General features: G+C 45.3%; 1 protein-coding gene across 1 annotated transcript in view; it reads left to right on the top strand.

Annotated features, from left to right (window-relative positions):
* Positions 1–16,291, top strand: part of EFTUD2 (elongation factor Tu GTP binding domain containing 2) — a 42,438-nt gene that overhangs the window by 8,336 nt on the left and 17,811 nt on the right. The window contains exons 3-10 of the mRNA XM_044247750.1: positions 3,045–3,210; positions 4,494–4,572; positions 6,024–6,099; positions 6,595–6,660; positions 7,436–7,471; positions 10,361–10,451; positions 11,621–11,703; positions 14,438–14,604. Of these exons, the coding sequence (XP_044103685.1) occupies positions 3,045–3,210; positions 4,494–4,572; positions 6,024–6,099; positions 6,595–6,660; positions 7,436–7,471; positions 10,361–10,451; positions 11,621–11,703; positions 14,438–14,604 (764 nt within the window). The remainder of the gene's footprint in view (positions 1–3,044; positions 3,211–4,493; positions 4,573–6,023; positions 6,100–6,594; positions 6,661–7,435; positions 7,472–10,360; positions 10,452–11,620; positions 11,704–14,437; positions 14,605–16,291) is intronic.

Consider the following 16,291-nt stretch of genomic DNA (forward strand, 5'->3'; position numbering starts at 1 on the left):
AGACAGGACAGAAGGAGGGACATTCTCGAAAGGCATGCAGTGACCAGGGGCCCAGAGGTAGTGTGTTAAGAGGAAATTGCCAAATTTCCATTTCCATTTTTACTGTGGATATACATTACACATACTCCCAATTGCCAAAGCAGTTGGTCTCTGGGAGACAGCTTAAGAGGAGGGACCAGACCCTGGAAGGCCTTGGCTGGAGAACGTGGAGGAAGGGGTGACATGATCAAAGCAAGATGCTGGGACCCTTCCTTTACTGAAGAAAGGGTCAGGAGGCCAGGAGCTCATCACCGTGGAAGGCTGCACAGGTTTGGAGTTGGAGGGGAGAAACTGGGGTGGGTGGGATAATTAGCAGAACACTGGTTAGTAACAGACAAATGAGAGAAAGATGCTTACGTGGTTTTATTTTAGACTGGTCACGTTTGACTTACTGACAGGACACTCAGCTAGAAGTAATTACAGGTAGTTGGAAATTATTACATAAAATCCTACAGTTAATTGCAAAATGCATTCAGCATTTTGGGGCAGGAGGAAACTGGCTTGATAGCTGTTTTGGGGCCCCCATCAGTGGGATATGTATGGCTAAGCCAGGAACTACTGTAATGTCAGGCTGCGTTAATTGAAGAAGAGCGTAAGGACGGAAGGAGGTGGTGGTGGTCAACACACCACTGGAGGGTTTTCTGTTCTTTTTAAGAAAACAGTTGACATGCTGGGATTTGTGTGAAGGAAAACGGGCTCCCACCAGTACCTCCACCCGCCTCCCTACATCTGTGCCATCTGTCTTCCCTCCTGTTCATAGGGATGATCTGTTTATGTTCTTATCTACCAGAAATTAGGTCCCATCCCTCCTCACCTGCACCAGACACTCACCCCGGCAGTTCCCCCCACCCCGTGTCAGTTTTCCCTCTGCTAGACCATCCCCGTCCGCATATGGGCTTGTCGGTATTTCTCCGAACTCATCCCATATCCTCCCCCTTCCCGTCGCCCTGCTTCCTACTGCAGCACACTCAAAACAGTTTTTGATACTTACTGTCTCCACATCCTCTCAAACCCATTTTTGTCCTCTGCCTCTCCCGTTCCACAGCACCTGCTCTTGTTAGCATCACCAGTAACCTTGTCCCCAGGCCCTCTCCTCATCTTACTTGACCTGTCCGCAGTGTCTGACCTGGCTGATCACTCCCTCCTTAAAATCCCTTCTTCCATCAGCTTCCATGGAACCCCCTGGTTTTCCTTCTCCCTGGCCCGTTCCTTCATCATCTTTGCTTCTGCAGCCTCCTCATCTCCCTGACCTCTGGGTGCCAGCAGACCCCAAGGACTCCGTTCCCCATCCCTCTCCTCTCGGTACACTCGCTCCCGGTGAACTCATCCATCAGATGTGTTCTGTTCGCTAAGGACTCGTGTTTCTCTGCTCTTCTCCTCATCCTGGCTTCCTTGCTAATCCTCTTGGCCCAGGTCCTTCGCATTTGTTGTTCCAGTCAACTAGAGTGTTCTTCCTCAGCCACTTGTAGAGCTTTCTCTCTCTCTTCAGAGTTTTACTCAAATGTCATCACCTTTTTTTTTTTTTTCCCATTGCTGTATTATCAATACCAGAGCAGTGCCTGGGACATAGTATGTGCCCAGTAAGTATTTGTTGAGGGACCCCTGGGTGTCTCAGTCCGTTAAGCTCTGACTCTTGGTTTTGGCTCACGTCATGATCTCACAGTTGTGAGATTGAGCACCGTGTCAGCCTCCACATGGAATCTGCTTCAGACTCTCCCTCACCTTCTCTCTCTGCTCCTCCCCCTGCTTGCTCACTCTTGATTGCTCTCTAAAAATAAATAAGTCTTTTTTGTTTTGTTTTTTTTTAAGGTATTTGTTGAGGGATGCCTGGGTGGCTCAGTCATTAAGCCTCTGCCTTCCGCTCGGGTCATGATCCTGGGGTCCTGGGATCGAGCCCCACATCGGGCTCTCTGCTCAGCAAGAAGCCTGCTTTCCCTCTCACACTCCCCCTGCCCATTTTCCCACTCTCACTGTCTCTTTCTCTCTGTCAAATAAATAAACAAAATCTTTTTTTTTTTTTTAAAGATTTTATTTATTTATTTGACAGAGAGAGATCACAAGTAGACAGAGAGGCAGGCAGAGAGAGAGAGGAGGAAGCAGGCTCCCTGCTGAGCAGAGAGCCCGATGCGGGACTCGATCCCAGGACCCTGAGATCATGACCTGAGCCGAAGGCAGCGGCTTAACCCACTGAGCCACCCAGGCGCCCTAAATAAACAAAATCTTAAAAAAATGTGTTGAATAAATGAAAAAGACAGGATGTTTTAGAACATGAAAGGTGGTGTAGTACCCACTTTTAATTATTCAAAGGACTCTTTGGCAGAAGAGGGCATAGCTTCCTTCAGTGTTGCTTATGACCACGGTTCACTTATAAGGAGGTGCTTTAAAGTCCTTTACGAAGACCTGCTTTCCAGCTGTGCTTTCCTGTGGGGAAATGCGCCATCTTGTGAGTGAGTGCCATGTTACTGCAAGTATTCAACAGGGGCAGGAATATGTAGAAAAAAATTCATTCAGGGTGCCTAGGTGGCTCAGTTGGTTGAGCATCTGCGTTTAGCTTGGGTCGTGATTTCAGGGTCCTGTGATCAAGGCCTGCTTTGGACTCCCTGCTCTGTAGTGAGCCAGCTTCTCCCTCTGCCTGCAGCTCCCTCTGCTCATGCTCTGTCTCTCACTATCTCTCTCCCTCTCTGTATGTCAAAGGACTAAATAAAATCTTAAAAAAAAAATGATACGCTATGATAAGCCATTTTTTTTCTCTAATCACAATCCACTTGTGAGTGGTGACCCACGTTTAAAGAAGGGGCTGGCTTAGAGCAGGACTGCTGGCAGTAGCCATGGCTCACCGTGAAGGACCACACAAGAGCAGGACCTGCCCCGCTGATTCTTTGGCCCAAAACTCAAAATAAGAAGCTATCCAACCTGAGGAGCCATTGCTCTTAACTCGTGCAACATAGTCACCGAGAAGGCAGGGCGCGCACCTCTCCTGACCTCGTCCCCTCTGTTGCTCTTAGATGGACGACGATGACGATGAGGATGACGTAGGAGACCATGACGAGGACCACCCGGGGATGGAGGTGGTGCTGCACGAGGACAAGAAGTACTACCCCACGGCCGAGGAGGTGTACGGCCCCGAAGTGGAGACCATCGTTCAGGAGGAAGACACCCAGCCTCTCACCGGTGAGTCAGGAGGCGGCGGGCTGGGAGAGGTGAGAGGGAATCTAGAGCTTGAGGTCATGGCCATCGGCAGTGTTGAGAGGTCAGTGAATGAACTGATTCATTTCTCTCTACTACTTTCTGGTACTGCTTCTGGATTGAGCTTCCTTTCACCCTGTTTTAATATTCAATACAACTCGTAGCTTATTGCGAAGCGAATGGGAGTTACTTTTTTATTTACTGAATATCTGTTTAGGTGCTTAAAAACTATTTTTGTTAGTTTTGTTTTGGGATCTTTGGTTTTTGTTTTGTTTTTAGTATTTACTTATTTATTTATTTATTTTTAAAGATTTAATTTATTTCTTTGTCAGAGAAAGAGAGAGCACAAGCAGGGGGAATAGCAGGCAGAGGGAGAAGCAAGCTTCCCGCCGAGCAGGTAGCCCAGTTTGGGACTTGATCCCTGGACTCTGGGATCATGACCTGAGCCAAAGGCAGACTCTTCACTGACTGAGCCACCCAGGCATCCCCTGTTTTTTTTACGCAGGCTCCATGCCCAGGTGGAACCCAACAAGGGGCTTGAGTTTACGACCCCGATTTTAAGACCTGAGCTGAGATGAAGAATTCAGAATTCAGAATTCACTTAACCGACTGAGCCACCCAAGTGCCCCAACTTCAAGACTGTTTTTAAGTTCTCCCTCTGGTGTGATCTGTTCTTCCATCAAAATAATTCTAACTCCTTCCAGTTCTCATAGTGCTGATTTTCTACTTCTTTTATCCTTCTCATTGACCTTCTGTGAAGTGGTTAGATTTTATAAATGGGAGGAGAGGTTTTGAACTGACATTAACCTCAGCCTATATCCAGTCCCCCTCCCTTCCTTCACAAAGTGAAGTCCAAATCTCTCAGTCCACAGTTCCAGATCCTTCACTGTCTTGTGTCGGATAGCATTTCCAGAACTTGTTTCAACCGATGAGTAGTCCTTAGAATAACATAAATTAATGTCACATATACATTATGAAAGCTCAGTCTAGGGGTGCCTGGGTGGTCTAGTCGGTTGAGCATCTGACTCTTGCTTTTGGCTCAGATCATGGCCTCAGGGTTGTGAGATCAAGCCCTGTGTTAGGCTCGGTGCTTGCCAGGAAGTCTGCTTGAGATTCTCTTTTTCCTTCTTCCTCAGTTTCCCCTGCATATTCTATCTCTCTTTCTGTCAAATAAGTAAATAAATTTTTTTAAAAAATGAAAGCTCAGTTTAATGGAATGGAGCTGTGTATTTTTGTTTTATGCCAACCTACACATCTTTTCCCCCCAGAACCTATTATTAAGCCGGTGAAAACCAAGAAGTTCACTCTGATGGAGCAGACATTACCTGTCACGGTATATGAAATGGAGTAAGTTTTCAGGTCTCTCTACCTCTCTGCACAAATAGTGTGGGTTCATTTTTCTGTGGAGGTGGGATGTGGTATGTAATTGAAGTAGGTAGTGAACTGAAAAACCAAAGATCCTCTCCTACAATTTGCCAGAATTTTCCTTGAGCATGCATGGTTGCTGGAAAAGTTAAGCCCATCTTAACTTTTTCTCTTGGCTCTCATTCAGATCTCAGCCTTTTCTCTTCCAACTCTTTAATTGGGTAAAAGAGGCTGGCCTTTGAGGCAGAACTGAGGATTGTAATTGTCAGTGTTGGGGCCACCAGAACCTATTTTGATGTGGTAGGATCACTTAGCTTAGTTTGGGGAATATAACAACTCTTTATTTTGGAGACGAGGGCGCAGGTAGGTGGATTCATGTGGAGAGGGCTTTAGACTTCATGCCGCAGGCTTTCTGAAAATATTTTTGTTGGTGAAGTGCACTTGTAAGTCCTCATATATTAAAGTGCTTGGGACTCATTATTAGATAATAAAATTTCTTTCTTTCTTTCTTTCTTTTTTTTTTAAACATACTGACATCTAATTTGTCCAGAAGAGTGGGGTCCCTTCCGAATGCTCAGCTCACCTACCAACATTCAGCCATTTTCAAAACGACTTTTCAGTTGTCTTTAGAACTTGCTTCAGATTCCCTTGTGTTCTCAATGGTGATTTTGTAAAATCTCAAATCTTTGAAAGTGAGCTTGATGTTTCAAAGAGCCAAAGTCCTCTGAAGGTGACTTGCCATGAGTTATGTGGGTGGTATGCAAGAAAGACAGTGCTGGTTTTGATCAAGCTAGAACTCCTCGGCATCATTAATGAGGTGGAGTTTTCTGAAAAGTTTCGTTAACTGGCTCTGAAGGCAGTTTTGAAAGAAGCTGAGGTGCCCGGGGGAGCTTAGCGTCCCACTCTTGATTTCGGCTCAGGTCGTGATCTTAGAGTCACAGGATCAGGCCACACATCAGACTCTGCGTTCAGCAGGGACTCTGCTTGTCCCTCTCTCTCTGCTCCTCACCACCCCTCCCCGCACTCTATCTCTATCTAAAATTTTTTACGTCTTTTAAAAAAGAAAAACTCACAGTAATTTTAAGTCCCTTTTGCATTAACAGAGTAGATGCATAAATGGAACAAGTCTAATCTGAGGATTTTGAAAGGAACCAGGCTTGTGTATGTGCATGTGTGCCTGCTGGTCTTTTTTTTTTTTTTTTTTTTTTGCTTTTCTTCTTGCTTTTGAAATCTCATTTCGTGGGTTGTGTTACATAAGTCTGTTCCGTTTCCAAAGCCAGACCCATGTAGATACAGAAATTCATGTCTGCCTCTGAGCATTCTCCAGTTGGTCTGAAAGTTGTTCCTGACAAGGTACATGAAACACCTTTGCACCATTTTGCATTTGGAAGCTTTTGCCAAAGTCCCTTTTCTCTTTTCCTATCTCCTTTCAGTTTCTTGGCAGATCTGATGGATAACTCGGAACTCATCAGAAATGTGACCCTCTGTGGCCATCTCCACCACGGCAAGGTGAGAGAACTTTCAGCTACTTGGAACAGGATTTCTCTTTGTTCCTGCTCATTTTTTCAGCCCTCAGAGTCACAGGTTGGGGTTTGAGGCCACAATACTGGACCTCCCGACTCCGTGTGTGTGTGGCGGGGGGGCCCTCCATGCCTAGTGTGAAAACTGCTGTGAAATTCTAGCTTTTCCAGAGCAGCAGATGGAGCCTGTTTCTAAGCCACTTCCAGCCTTGTGTCTACATCTGGACAGAAGAGGGGAAATTGAGCCGTACTCTGATTTTATAAGTTTTCATTTCCTGGGGGAATGCTTGTCCAAGAAAGATTTCATCTTTCATTTGAAAATAATCCTGTGGCTTCAGTGTTAATCCCTTACTGTCCCATAATCCTCCTTGCTCACTTCTCCCTCTCCTTATCCCTAAATTATGTGGTGTATTGGGCACTGAGAGAAGGGTAGAGTAGATTTTCCTTTGTGTTTGGCAGATCTTAACCTTCCCCTCCCTTTCAGACGTGTTTTGTAGATTGCTTAATAGAGCAGACTCACCCGGAAATCAGGAAGCGCTATGACCAAGATGTAAGTAGAAAATCTGTGGAGGGTTTAGGATGAACCATTGAGAATATACAGGGGTGTCTCTCTCCTTCCCCTTCCTTCCACCTTCCCATTTTCATTATAAATAATGATGCTTCCAAAGTGCTGCTTTAAAATTGTAATCTCTATTCATAGCCTTAAAGAAAGTAATTTAACTTTCTTAGGAGCGTAGAGAATATTAACCTGCAGTATTTTTGGATGATCTGTTCTGCACTTGGGATCTTTCCTCTGTTCTGATATATCCTGACTTTTATAGCCTATTCTTTCCTGTCTTGGTATTAATAGCCTACTCTATAAATATAATACAATTGGACCTTGTTGTTTCCATGATAAATTTAAATGCCTGTGAATTGGGCCGAATATGGCTACAGGTCCCAGTGCAATAAATGCTCTGTGTCTGCTAGATTGAGTGTTCTGACACATAGGGGTTCCATAAAGGCCTCAAGTGTCTCCCTTTACCACTTTAGAATTCAGTCCATTTGATAAAATTTAGCTCTCCAGCCATACCTGGTCCTCAGTGACCGCCCTGACACCCCCCTCCCCCAAAAACCCGCCCATCCAGGAGCATTTTCCACCTGAGAGGCACTGGTTTTATTGTCTAGAATTTCTGTAGGATACCCTTCTGTCTTCCATCTGTCCTCCTGAGGCAGAAAGCCTTGAGTTGGGAGTTGGTGGAGGAAAGTGATTAATGGTTTGTGTGGGAGAGGAGTCTGGAGTCAGGTGGTAACAGCACTTCTTTTTTTTTTTTTTTTTTTTAAAGCTGTGCTATACTGACATCCTCTTCACAGAGCAGGAGGTAAGTGTGCCTGGGGAAGTCTGACTGTTCCCCACACTGGACCCAGCAGGAGTTGTGCAGGGAATGTGGGGGAGCCTTTATGCTAACAGTTTGCTCTGTACCCTCTCTCATTCCCACCTCGTACCTCTTTATCTTGCAGCTTCTGCCAGTTATCCCCTGATGTAGTACTTAAAAGAGGGAGGGGCAGGAAGTGATGGGGTGGGTGGAGGGACCTTCCTACCCTTGACTGGATTTAATTTGGCTTAGTAGGGCAATGCTAAGAGATGATGTCTACATTTATGCTGTAAGGCCAATGTGGGCTCAATCCCAGAACCCTGGGATCATGACCTGAGCTGAGGGCAGAGGCTTTAACCCACTGAGCCACCCAGGTGACCCACAACAGAATTTTTAAAATGACATCACTCCTTTTTTTTTTTTTTTTTTTTAAGATTTTATTTGTTTATTTGGCAGAGAGAGAGATCACAAGTAGGCAGAGAGGCAGGCAGAGAGAGGGAGGAAGCAGGCTCCCCACTGAGCAGAGAGACCGATGCGGGGCTTGATCCCAGGACCCTGAGATCATGACCTTGGCCTAAGGCAGAGGCTTAACCCACTGAGCCACCCAGGCACCCCAAATAACATGATTCTAAAAACCTGTACGATGATTCCATCCATATGATGATCTCTTTCTAGGAGTAACTTCTCTTTGAGAGTGTGTTCCTCCGTCTTGGTGCTTCTCTGCTGTGTAAAGCAGTGAGCATACATCGCTGTCTTTCCCACTCCAGCTGGTGGGTCCTTCTTCCATCTGGATCTTTCCCCTACTCTCCAACCCTTCTCTTTCCTCTCTCCTTTATTTACTGATGTCTCTTTTTCTTAAATCACCATATGGAGAGCTCAAGTTCATAACTGTGATTTATGAAAAGAACTTTGAACAGTGCAGGCTTATGACATGCAATCAACCTATGTTAGTTATTATTGTTTTTTAATATATTTGGCTAGATTTTTTTAAACACTTACTTCTTGTTAAAACGTTTTTTGGTGGGGAGCGCCTGGGGGGCTCAGTGGGTTAATAAGCCTCTGCCTTCGGCTCAGGTCATGATCTCAGGGTCCTGGCATCGAGCCCCACATCAGGCTCTCTGTTCAGTGGGGAGCCTGCTCCCGCCTCTCTCTCTGCCTGCCTCTCTGCCAATTTGTGATCTCTTTCTCTCTCTCTCTGTCAAATAAATAAGTAAATAAATCTTTTTTAAAAAGCAACACTTTTTTTTTTAAAGTAGGCTCCACCCCCCAGCATGGAGCCCAACTCTGTGCTTGAGCTCACAACTCTGAATCAAGACTTGGGTATTTAACCAACTGAGTCACCCAGGCGCCATTATCTTTTTTTTTTTTTTTAATAGATTCCCCCCCCCCCTTTTTTTTTAAACTCTGAATCAAGACTTGGGTATTTAACCAACTGAGTCACCCAGGCGCCATTATCTTTTTTTTTTTTAATAGATTTCCCCCCCCCCTTTTTTTTTTAAAGATTTATTTATTTGTTTATTTGACAGAGAGAGATTACAAGCAGGCAGAGAGGCAGGCAGAGAGAGAGAGGAGGAAGCAGGCTCCCCGCTGAGCAGAGAGCCCGATGCAGGACTCGATCCCAGGACCCTGAGATCATGACCTGAGCCGAAGGCAGCGGCTTAACCCACTGACCCACCCAGGCGCCCATCCCCCCCCCCCCGCCTTTTTTTAAAGTAATCTCCACACTCAATGTGGGGCTTGAATTCCCAACCTCAAGATAAAGAGTCTTTTGCTCTATTGACTGAGCTGGCTAGGAGCCCCCTTATTAGAGCTTTTATATATGTGTGTTTCAGGGAGTAGGTTTTTTGTTTTGTTTTTGTTTTTTTTGATTCCCAAGATTCAATCAAGAATTCATGTAAGATATTTCTGAACAATACGTTTTAATCTTGCTCTTTATCCTGGTTAATCTGGAAGTGAACACAGTTCGCAACTCTCTTTGTAGTTAGCAACTGCATGCAGTCCTGTAGATTCTTCTTCTTCACATATTTTTTAGTGAAATATATCAAATACCTTTTGGAAAAAGGCACATCAGAAGTTAGAGTAATGTTGCTCATGCACCTTTCAATAGTTACAACCCAGTCTCCACCAAGATTCCCAGCTTTGCCATTCACTTTCATTCTCTTTTGAAGAAACTGCTTGACATTAGAGGCATTCATGATTCCATCTTCCGCAGGGTGGGTGCAGTCAAGGTAGACTGCAGAACTTGCTTTTTTTGCTGGGGGGCACACATACACACACACCCGCCACAAGCTTTTTCACAGGCTCCATGGTGGCAGCAGGGGCATTACGGGTACCGTGTTTTTTTAAATCCTTAAATGCCCAGGATGTCTTTTTACTTACATGATACTTCAGTTGTTGTCTTTTTTTTAGACTTTATTTATTTATTTGACAGAGAGAGATACAGTGAGAGAAGGAACACAGCCAGAGGGAGTGGGAGACAGGCTCCCCGCTTATCAGGGAGCCCAATGTGGGGCTCGATCCTAGGACCCTGGGATCACAACCTGAGCTGAAGGCAGAAACTTTAACAACTGAGCCACCCAGGCGCCCTGATACTTCATTTATTTTTGTTAACCGTATATGAAGTTAAGATTGTAGGACACTGGGTTCTCTGTTAGGTTTAATCCTGCTTTACTTGCTTGTTCATTTTTATTTTTACCCTTTTTTTTTTATTTGAACCAAACCCCCACAAAAATTATGTTTAATACCAAGATATTTCATCTTCAAGGGCCATTCCGGGTTAGAGGCCACTCAAGGAGAGAGGTCAGTGTAGCTTACTCGCAGCTGGCAAGCTCCGAGAGCAGAAGGAAGCCCTCTTGTAGGATGCAGTCTTGACCTCTCTGCCTTTGTGACTTTCAGAGAGGTGTTGGCATCAAAAGCACTCCCGTGACGGTGGTCTTGCCAGATACCAAAGGAAAATCTTACCTCTTCAATATCATGGACACTCCAGGTAGGATATTCTGTTTACTATCAGAACCTTACCCTCTTTGTTTTTTGTGCTTTTGCTCTTGCCGGCACAGAACAGAGCATTTCATCTTTGCGCTTATGTTCCCTTCACTTCTCCTTCCATTGAAATAATTTCTGTTTTCCTCAGTCTCCTTTGCTTCTGACTAGCTAATTAGCAGGGACTGTGCACCAGGCTTTCTATTTCGCTCCTCTCTGCTCTGCTCTAAAATATTTAAACCTCATTCATTTACTCGTTTCAGTGTGTCAGGCCCTGTGCTAGGCGCTTGCTAACGAGGGTGAGTCAGACATGGCCTTGGCCTCAGGCACTCCCAGTCTTTTGAAGGAGGCCATGGGGTCAGCACACCAACTGGTAGTGCCCGTACAGGTCACCGCAAGAGCAGCGTACCTTGCCCTGTGGCTGCCTCTGTCTTTATCTTAGGGAAAGGATCAACTCGGGGCAGAGTTTTAAATAGAAACATTGGAGTTTTTTGGTTTTTTTTTTTTTTTTTTTAAAGATTTTATTTATTTATTTGACAGAGAAAGATCACAAGTAGGCAGAGAGGCAGGCAGAGAGAGAGATAGGAGGAGGAAGCAGGCTCCCTGCTGAGCAGAGAGCCCGATGCGGGACTCAATCCCAGGACCCTGAGATCATGACCTGAGCCGAAGGCAGCGGCTTAACCCACTGAGCCACCCAGGCGCCCGAAACATTGGAGTTTTGACAAACTGACCTTCTCACCCTCAGGCGCCCAGTGCCCTGATACCTCTCAGCCTCTGTCTGCCACCAGCAGCACCTTGCCAGGAATAGTCTCCTGTGCACCAGGCCCTTCTTGCCCTTTCTCCTGCCTCTAAATTGTCCTGTGCCCCCCGCAGAACTCTGCTGACTGCTGTTGAGACCAAGTTGGTGTGTGAATGTCGATCTGTTATGTCCTCCTAGGGCATACAGAGCACACTTTGTGCTTTTGATGTTTGGGGACCTGCTGTATGAAAGTTTAATCCAAGCATGTGACTCTAACTGGTGGAACTTTATACATGGCAGGGAGCCGTGGGGGAGAAGGGAAAGGGCATATTTGGGGGTTCACATGCTTTGCAGTGTTCCCTCAGACCTCCTACACGTTAATTGTGCCTCATCCTGGTACCCTGCTGGTAGTGACTTACTTGGTATTTGTCTTACAGGACATGTGAATTTTTCTGATGAGGTCACGGCTGGCTTGCGCATCTCAGATGGAGTTGTCCTGTTCATTGATGCCGCTGAAGGCGTGAGTCTGCCTCTACTCTTATGACCCCTCCTCCCTGTTGGGGTTGCCCCACCCAATGCCCAGAGTGTAATCAGAGATGATTACAAGTCTGTGGGATTAAGGCTTACGTTTGCTCTGAAATTAAGGCAGCATATGACGTTCAAAATTAGTTCTCAGTGTGAGTCCCTCACTCCCTGCTCAGTGAGGCTCAAAATGATAGGACCCAAAATAAAATGACAAATGTAATTAAAAGAGAAGGAGGCAAGTATATTCATGTAAATTGATTTTAAATATTAATGCGCTTTTCGTAACTAGAGAGACTGGAGTTAAAAGGCCCAAGGTGTCTTGTATATTTCTAAATTGAAAGATAGGTAATTTGGCTAATCCTGTTTATGTTGTCGTTGATGAGATAGCCAGCAGAGGGAGCCAGAGTTGCTTTTTTAACCCCCTTTCCTAATTGACTTCATTTTGGAATAATTTCAAATTTATTGAAAAGTTGCAAAAACGGTACAAGGAGTGCACTCTCATCTGCTTTGTAATTCTTTCTCTGTACACGTGCTCGCACAAGGACATTCACTGACGTGACCAAAATACAATTATCAAAATCAGGGAATTTAACACTGATAGAATATATTATATAGATCTTTTTCTCTGGATCTTACTGTCCCAGTAGTGTCCTTCGTGGAATTTACTTTTTTCCTGATCAAGGATGCTGGCTAGCATTCAGTCCCTGAGTCTCTTAATTGAAACTGTTCAGTAACCTTTCTTGGTCCTTTGTGATGGCATTTTTGAAGAGGGTAAGCTGTATTTGTTTTATAGAATGTCTCCGTTTGGGTTTGCTGAATGTTCACTCATGATTACGTTCAGGTTATTTTTGGCAGGAATGCTACATGAACATAGTTGTGTCCTTCTTAGTCCCGTCACTTCAGGACGTCCTGGGTGTCACTTTATCCCATTACTGGTGATACTAACTTTGGTCGCTCGGTTCAGGTGGGTTTGCCAGGTTTCCCCAGTGTAAAGTTACTATTTTCCCTTTAGTAATAAATAATTTGTGGGGCTATATATTGAGTCTGTATATACATTCTCCTTTCCAAACTTTGCGTGCTAGTTTTATCATCCATTACTTTTTTCTTCTTCTTTTTCTTTTCATTTTTTTTTTAAAGATTTTATTTATTTGCCAGAGAAAGAGAGAGCAAGTGAGCACAAGCAGGGGGAGCAGCAGGCAGAGTGAGAGGGAGAAGCAGGCTCCGCACTGAGCTGGGAGCCTGACGTGGGACTTGATCCCAGGACCCTGGGATCGTAACCTGAGCTGAAGGCAGCCACTTAACCAACCGAGCCACTCAGGTGTCCATGTTACTTTTTTTCTTAAGATTTATTTATTCATTTGAGAGAGAAAGAGTGCATACAGGTTGGGGAGGGGCAGAGGGAGTGAATCTCAAGCCAATTCCCCACTGAGTGCAGAGGCAGATGCTAGGCTCAGTTCCGTGACTCATCAGATCACGACCTAAGACAAAACCTAGAATTGGAAGCTTGACCAACAGAACCACCCAGGTGCCCCACATTTCTTTACTCTTTGCACCTAACATGGGGCTCAAACTCTTGACCCCAAGACTAGGAGTCACACCCTCCAGCCCTAAGTTGTATCTTCCATAGATCATTCCTAGTTTATTTCCATAGTAGTTGCACATGGTGATTTTCTAACTTTTATTATTCCTTCTATATTTTTTGGTTGGAATTCAGTTTTAAGGAAGAACTTTCCCTTCTCCCTCATTTGTTTACTTATTGTCAATATGGATACACGGATTTTTATTTCATTGGTGGGTTATACTCCACTGCTATCCTTACTTGATACCCTTATCCATATCTTGATACTCTGCCCATCCCAGATTCAGTTAGGTAGAGCTCTTTTGGGTTGACTTCTTTGTCTTTTTGACATGTCCCATCTTCTTTCAAGTACTTCCTTTTTCTTAGGCATAAAAAGATGTTCTAGACTCATTTTGTGCTTTCTCTGCCCCAATTCTGGAATCAGCTGTTTCTTTTCTTTTTTTTTTTTTTTTAAAGATTTTATTTATTTATTTGACAGAGAGAGATCACAAGTAGGCAGAGAGGCAGGCAGAGAGAGAGAGGAGAAAGCAGGCTCCCTGCTGACCAGAGAGCCCGATGCGGGACTCGATCCCAGGACCCTGAGATCATGACCTGAGCCGAAGGCAGCGGATTAACCCACTGAGCCACCCAGGCGCCCCTGGAATCAGCTGTTTCTTAAGGAGTTCTGGCTCCTTACAGTGGGGACTAGTATTTAGAAATAAAGATCAGGATGTGTTCACTGCTTTGGGGTCCATTCCTTCTAGACCCTTTCACTGAACACAGGCATCCCCGCACACATCCATAACAATTTCTGCGCATGTACAGGAAACGTGATTAACAATAAAAAAAGAAGAAAGTGTGTGTCGATCATAATACCTGCACTTCCGTCCAGCACCCCAAGTGCTCCCTGGGCCTGGCTCCACCCCTTCTCCAGGCCTGAGAGACCCGGCTCCCAGCATCATTTGTGTGGTTGTCTGTCCTGCCAGGTGCCCTCTTCAAGGTCCTGATCAGCCTCTGGCCTACATACCCTCTGCTTCCACCCAACAATCTATTTCCCCAGGTCCTCTTTTCCTCATATTTCATATTTTCTGATAGTACCCTCTTTGACTTTGCTCTGGACTTTTCTGCCCGTTTTGCTCTTCTCACCCCTTCTGGGCCTTGTGTGTCTCAGGTGATGCTGAACACAGAGCGGCTGATCAAGCACGCAGTGCAGGAGAGGCTGGCAGTCACCGTGTGCATCAACAAGATTGACCGGCTGATTCTGGAGCTGAAGCTGCCTCCCACCGATGCTTATTACAAGCTGCGGCACATCGTGGATGAGGTCAATGGACTCATAAGGTATAGGACCCCGGGCATGGCTTTCCTGTCCTTGGGAGCTCTGTGTTTTATCAGTCTTCACCTTGAACACCCGTGGGAGGCAATGCTGATCTCTTGGGAGTGCTTAATGGGCTTTTTGGACCAGGCTCTGGGCATGTTCCAGGTTCCTCTAGGGTTTGATTCAACACCCTTGTCCTCATTGACACTGGGCCTTCACCAGCTGTGCAGCTGAACACACATGTTCACTTCTGCATCATGCTCAGTACCTGGGCCTCTAGAGCTGGTCTCACTTTTACCCCATACCAAGTGTGTGAAGCTGGGCAAGTGACTTATGCTCCTAGAGCCTCAGCTTCCACTTCTGTGAAAGGGGAATAATAATAATGTTAGCCTAAATGGGATGTTTTAAGAAGCCTGATAGATATTTGATGCAACACGCTGAGCACACTGCTTAGCATACAGGACCTGCCCAATGAATCATTAGCTGCTGTTACCTTCTAACGCAGACTCAGTAAATGAAGGAACTCTTGGCTGTTGTTTCTGTGGCCCTGGTTGCTTTTCAGCAAGATGCATCTCAGGCTTCTATTAACAAGTATGAGTGACAGCTGGGAGACTTTAGAACGTGGTATCAAGGTGACTTGGAAGAATAGGTTATAAATATATCTTAACCACAGTCTTATCTGAAGGCTGACAGATGGACTGCATGACTTCTTGAGGCCCCTCAAAGGGCCCAGGACAAAGCTGTTCTTTTGAGGGAAGACCTCTCCAGTTAAGGACTGGGGATAGTATCTCCATGGCCAGATTTACCTTCAGGAGCCTCCTCAGTATGTAGTCCTAATTTCAACAGCGATCTCCTATCCCTGGCCCCAGAAGGGCTAAGAATGACTGGAGACTAACATAACATTAGGAGCCCCAAAATGAAATGTTAGACGTCTCTGTGCATCCCTGTTAAAGTAGGGGATGGGGTAAATCCTGATCACCAGACTAGGAAGTCCGATCTCAGCCTCTAAACAAATTGAGGGCAACATAAACATTTTCTTTAGAAGTACGGGGCAAGTGGTCTACGAGCTAAAAGAGTTGAAAGCAGGGGTGCCTGGTGGCTCAGTGGGTTAAAGCTTCTGCCTTCAGCTCAGGTCATAATCCCAGGGTCCTGGGATCGAGCCCCGCATCGGGCTCTCTGTTCAGCAGGGAGCCTGCTTCCCTTCCTCTCTCTCCACCTGCTTGTGATCTCTGTCAAATAAATAAATAAATCTTTAAAAAAAAAGTTATTAAAAAAAAAGTTGAAAGCAGCTGCTTCTGGGGAGTATAACTTGAGAGACGGTGGAATAGGTAGGGAACTGCTCTTTATAAGTCAGTACTTTCACCTCTAAATTCTTGGGTGCCTGCGTGGCTCAGTTGGTTAAGCAACAGCCTTCAGCTTCGGTCATTATCCCGAGTCTGGGGATCAAGTCCCACATCGGGCTCCCTGCTGAGTGGGAGTCTGCTTCTCCCTATGACCTCTCCCCTCTCATGCTATCTCATTCTCTCTTTCTCTCTCAAATAAATAAATAAAATATTTTTTAAATTAATAATAAAATGAGTTAAGACATTCTGTAAAACAGCACCTGGGTGACTCAGTTGGTTATGCGTCTGCCTTTGGCTCAGGTTATGGCCTGGGATTGAGCCCCACATCAGGCTCCCTGCTCCTTGGAGAGGCTGCTTCTCCCTCTCC

This window comes from Neovison vison, chromosome 5 (genome assembly GCF_020171115.1).
Source record: "Neovison vison isolate M4711 chromosome 5, ASM_NN_V1, whole genome shotgun sequence".
Lineage (NCBI taxonomy): Eukaryota > Metazoa > Chordata > Mammalia > Carnivora > Mustelidae > Neogale > Neogale vison.